Here is a 5,580-nt window from a genome sequence, read left to right as displayed (position 1 = left end):
GATAGATGAGAGAGATAGAGAGACAGAGTCTTCGTGTGCGTCGGTGTGTGATATGGTCGCTTTGACTCGCTTGACTAGAGTAGAGCAGATCCATAATCTAAAATCTCCTACCTCTTTCATATCTCTCTCTATCTATTTCTTCTTTTTCATTCTTTCATTGTTTCTCCCAAGTTTTACTTCCTCTCATCTTAAACTGCATACATGTCACTTGTTTTCTCCATTCTTCTCTTCTCCCTTCACTTTCTTCTTCTTGTCCTTTTCTTTCTTTCTTTTTTTCTTTTTCTTTATTTCACTGGCGACTGCGAATTCCCCCCCAGGTGTTCAACCCAGGCCAAGGTGACGTGTCTTCATCTTCTCAAGAAAGCCTTGAGAAAGGAGAGAATGGGGATCAGGATAAGAAGAAAGAGGACGATTCGTTCTATTCTGTAGATACACCGATCCTCCATATGCCTGGCGGCTCTACAAAGAAAGAAAAACTGAATGCGGCCGAGGCAGCGGAGAGTCAAAACGCCGATGTGGACGGTGTATCTACACCTCAATTCGGAGGCTATTCACCTGGTTCGGGAGGTCAGCTTAAAGCCTCGACGATCTTTGGATACATTCTCGGAAGTCTTCTTATCATTGCCGTCTTCGTCGGCATTATAGTTGTCAGCTCTGACTGTGTCTCCAAGAAATCTCAATCCACCCCATAAGAAAGAAAGAAAGGAGGGATTCTGGAGGAGATGATCCAGATATGTTAATAAGGAAGAGAGTAAGAGAGAAGAGGAAATGAAAGAAAGAAAAGGAGAGGAAAGAAGGAGATGGAGAGAGAGAAAGAAAAAGACATGAAAGGTCATATGACACTTCATGAAACGATGCGACTCTCTTCATTCATCATCTTCTTCTTCCTCTTCATTCCCATTCTTTCTTTCTTCTTCGCTCTCTCTCCGGAGGGTATACGTCTTGGCTGAATCGATTTCTTTCTCCTCATTCTTCTTCAGCACATCTTCTTCCTATCTAGCTATCTATCTATTTTTCCTTATTCCTTTCTTTTCTTTCTTTCATTCTTTCGTCTGTCTTTTGCTGCTCTTACGAAAGATCGAGTCCAGCAGAAGAAAGTGAAGGGCGAAGAAAAGAATGAAACGAGAGAAGACAGAAAGGAGGATGCTCTTCCTCATCTTTATCCTCCTGGGGGAGTGAGAGTGTGTTCTCTCTCTCTCGATAGCTAGCTAGCTAGCTACCTAGCTCATCTTTTCCTGAATGAAGGCTTCTTCTTCTCTCGAAGCTTTTCTTCATTTATTCAATCATTCTTCAAGCCGTCAAGAAAAAGAGAGTAGAGAAGAGGAGGAGAAAGAAAAAGAAAAGATTAGATTAAATTATCTTCTTCTCTCAATCTTTTCATAAAGAAGCCCAATTCTGTTTTCTATAAGAACAAGACCCGTGAATGGTGGATAGAAAAGGAGGAATGAGAGAGAAAGAAGAAGGATACAAACATTAATCATAGAAATGAATGATGCATGCATGTGTGTGTCTGTGGTTTTTGGGGTGTGTGGCTCTCATCTAGCTAGCTAGCTATGTAGATAGAGATGGCTAGATCGATGTCTAGCTATGTGTGGTGGGGTGTGTCTCGGCTATCTTGGTGGTGTTTTGTCGTGAGATAAATGAGGGGGATCTTGTCTATCCATCCAGCCCAACCCGATCGTGAAGATGACGACGATGTGTCTTCCCCGCCGAGGGAAAAAAATTCTTTTCAACACCACCGAGGAATGACTGATGGATTGAGAGACACCGCCACAACAATTACGATCGAAAGAAGAAGAAAAAGAAGGGCTGCGATAGAGAGAATAAGAAGAGAAAAGAAGGAAGGAAGGAATAAGGAAATCGAGATAAGATTCTCGGTAAGAAGGAAGACGAGGAGGAGGAGGAGGCATAAAGAAGAACCTCTGTGTCACTCGAGAGACGTAGAGAGAAAAGATCATACTACAAGATTGAAAGAAAAGAAAGAAGAAAAGGTATCGATATCTCTGCCTCTCAGCAAATGGTTCTGATCACGATAGATCGAGAAAGATCTTCAGTGGAAGAAGAAAACACCTCCGCACTTTTGAGACAGACACATGCACGGACAAGATAGGTGCATATATCTATATCTATACATATATAAATATCTGTAAGCTTCCCTTTATCTACATATGTATACATAATATATATATATAGCATATCATATGTATGTATGTATATGTACAAGACAAAAGAGGGGTGGCTTTAGATCGGAAGGTTCTTGTAGGTTTTGCGTGTAGTGAGCTAAAGGAGGAGGATTGAAAAGGCGAGAGTTGGAAAGAAAGAAAGTAATAGAAGAGGTGTAAGATAGAGTATGAAACAGCCAACTAGCCATGATGTCTTGATTCGTGTGGTGTACATACACCTCGTCGCGGAGGAGGTATAAGTGTAGAGGGCTAAAAAGATGGTGCATGCGTTTTGAGAAGTTTTCCTTTTCTTGTTGTTCTTGACTTCCCCACCTTGTCTTTCTTCCCTCTCTGAAAACAAACTCCAGTGTATATACACCTAGATACATATTTTTCGGACATAGTACACACATACGTGCTCATTCATGAATACCTACGCATACCCTTTACATACATATTGATACGTAAAGGGTGCCTTTTCTCTGCTTCGAGAGATTTCATTCTGATAGAAGATCAGGAGAATGTCTAGAGAATAAACACTTTTTGAAGAAGAATAGAGACAGAAGAAAAAGAAGAAAAGAATGATAGAGAGTGAAGGTGAAGAACTTCTCCCTGACACGCTGAATGGGATGGCGATGACGTAGAGGCAAGTCTCTCTCTCGGGGCTACTCCCCATACATACTCTCGAAACACATCTCTTTCTTTCTCACTCTTTCTTTCTTTCTTTCTTCATCCTTTTCTTTTCTTCTCCTTTTAAGGTTCTGAAGATTCGTTCTCAGACGCCTACATGAAGAAAAAGAAGACGTTCGGTACAAGCAATGAGGTGTCTCTTTGTGGTATGAGAAGTAGAAACGAAGAAGAAAGAAGGCCTGGAACTTCTTTAAAAACTCCCTTCTTCTCAAGAAGCTTAAATCGGGGGAGAAAAAGAGAAGAAAAAGAGTCAAGAGATTCATTTAAGATAAGGAACGATAGATCATTGACCTATCTATCTCTTTTGTTCAATCAATCTATCTATCTCTCCTCTCTCTCGAAGCTAGCTCTCTACCAAGTCTATCTATCTATCTATCTTCAATCTACCTTTACTTCTCTATGTTTGATCTATCTATCTTTAATCTGGAGTCTAGCTTTCGTTCGGCGAAGTCTTTCTTGTGGTCCCCACCCATCTCGGACGTTCTCTTTTCTTTCTTTTTTCCTTTCTTTCTTTCGCTTATCTCCCCTTGTTGCTTTTTCTTCTTTCCGTGGAGAAGAGAAGGAGTGGAGAAAGAGACCAACGCAAGTCGCTCGATCATTCTGCTTAAAGCTACATGGAGAGTTAAGTAGACAGCTAGATAGATAGATGGATAGATAGATGGATAGACATACGTCTATCTGTCCTTTTTCACATGGGAAGTTCTATTGAAGAGAAATCTAGTCAGTACATGAAAAAAGCTAAAGAGACCTTCCTTCTTCTCGCTGATCGCTCCCCTTATGTCCATATCGATACATGGATGAATGCGCAGTATGTGTCTGCGTGTATAGTTGTAGTCCACGCCTGTGGCTTTGATTTATTAGGCTGTGTATACCGTTCTTCCTCTACCTCTTAGAGTAACACTAAAGTTGCTTCTTTTCTTTGCCTTGTGAAGAGAAGACTAGGATAGATACATCTCCATACACGCGTGCTAAGAATGAAGAAGAGTGAAGAGCCCCTCCCCTTCCCGTGATAGAGAGAGAATTTGGAAAGTTAATTAGCATCTTTGCCTGGCGTTGTTTTCATTCTTTTCTTTCGCTTTCTTCGAGGAGTTTTTTTTTTCTCTCAGAGTGGGTAAGAGAAAGATTGCTTACTTCATTTTAAAGAGATCATAAGAAATGCCATCTGTCGTACTCCCCTACGAGCTGCCACTCGATGTAAAGAGAGAAGAGACAAAGTAAAAGAGAAAGACAGACCCACACAGAGAGGGGGGAAGGATAAGAGCATTAAATCTTCTTTCATCTAAAAGAGAATACTCTTCGAGTGACCCGAAGAGAAGAAAAGAAAGAGAAGAAGAACAACGAGAAGAGAAGAGAAATACTAGCAAGAAACAGCGTACGCTGAATGAGTGGGGGCATGAGGAGGCTAGGGGCTTTTCGTTCTTCTTCATTCACCCCACGCCTTCTTTCTTTCTTTCTCTTCATCTAATCTTGCTCTCTTCATTCTTTCCTAAAGAAAAGAGGAGAGAAACAGAGGAACAGGAAAGGAAGACTAGAGTACCACCCGGCTGTGAGGGTCCCCTGTCTTTTTCTTCAAGAGAAACTAAAAGAAGAATCAGATTCATTCGATCTTTCTTTTAGAAGCTCTCTTTACCAATACCAAGGGAGAAAGAAAAGAAAAGATATATCCCGACACGAAGGGAGAGAGCCTATAGGATGTCTCCAAGAAGCCTACCACCTAATGAGAGAGAGCTCTCGCCCAAGACACAAGCATAGTCGATAGATTAAGCTTCTTTCTTCTTTTCCTTATGGTAGGTGTCTTTTTCTAGATAGTCTTTTAAGAATGAATGAGTGGAGAAAATGCAGGAAACAAAGATGATGGAGAAAAAGAAGGCTTCTTCCCTCTTACGATCAAGAGAATGTCCTTGCGACGAGATGAACCAGGATAGAAAGGGGCAACGTCGTATCTTTTTCATGACTTGCTTCTCCTTTTTCTGTTTCTCCTCGATGATGTCTTTCTTTCTTTCTTCTTTAAGAAGGATCAAGGAAGAAAATTTACCAAGTTGCTTACCTCCGAAGGAAAGAATGATCCAGTAAGTCAGCAGAGAACACCCGCCGGACAGAAGACAAGACCGATCACGGTACGCGAGATGGTCGCTTTCCTTCTCTCTCATTCTTCTCTTTTTTCTTCTTTTCTTATTCTCTCCCTGAAGTTCCATCGAATGAAGAAAAACCAATCCAACTAACAAGCAGAAAGCATTCTTCCTACAGACTCAAAGAAGAATGGGAATGACTTGCTGTCCGGACAGGAACAAAGAGAAAAACAGAGAGACTGATAAGTGTTCCGGAGACTACATAAATAGATAGAATAAAGAGATAGATCAAAGAGAGAGAGCTATACGAAAGACAGATAGATAGAGTACTGATAAGTTCAAGATAGACAGATAGATCGATACACTGGCGAACGCGGAACGAGAAAGAGAAGCGAAAATGCTGAAGCAGAAAATAGGAATCCTTTTCATCTTCTTCTATCCCTGTGTTTGCTCTTCTTTTCATAACTCCCGAGATATCTATGAGAAACATTCTCTTCTACAATAAAGAGGCTAAACGGACATCTCCACTCGCTCACTTCTTTGTTTATTTCTCTTTGCTTCTCTCTCTCTTCTCTCCTTGCTCTCTCTCTTTCTTCTCTTTCCCTTCTCTCTCTGCTCTCTCTCTTCTCTTTTGCCTCTATCTTCTTTCTCTTTTTCTT

The 5,580-nt window shown here is 41.0% G+C and overlaps 2 protein-coding genes across 2 annotated transcripts in view; one reads left to right on the top strand and one right to left on the bottom strand.

Annotated features, from left to right (window-relative positions):
* CSUI_001847 (uncharacterized protein) overlaps positions 1 to 2,945 on the bottom strand; it is a gene marked incomplete at its 3' end in the record, with an annotated part of 8,322 nt that extends 5,377 nt beyond the window's left edge. The window contains exon 1 of the mRNA XM_068062050.1: positions 2,873 to 2,945. The remainder of the gene's footprint in view (positions 1 to 2,872) is intronic.
* The window catches only part of CSUI_001846 (uncharacterized protein), a 10,602-nt gene extending 6,331 nt beyond the window's left edge, over positions 1 to 4,271 (top strand). Inside the window, exons 6-7 of the mRNA XM_068062049.1 lie at positions 318 to 1,877; positions 2,921 to 4,271. Coding sequence (XP_067925977.1) covers positions 318 to 692 — 375 coding nt within the window. The 3' untranslated portion in view covers positions 693 to 1,877; positions 2,921 to 4,271. The remainder of the gene's footprint in view (positions 1 to 317; positions 1,878 to 2,920) is intronic.
* The last annotated feature ends 1,309 nt before the right edge of the window (positions 4,272 to 5,580 follow it).

Source organism: Cystoisospora suis (assembly GCF_002600585.1).
Source record: "Cystoisospora suis strain Wien I chromosome Unknown contig_746, whole genome shotgun sequence".
Lineage (NCBI taxonomy): Eukaryota > Apicomplexa > Conoidasida > Eucoccidiorida > Sarcocystidae > Cystoisospora > Cystoisospora suis.
This window is presented reverse-complemented; position numbering and strand designations above follow the sequence as displayed.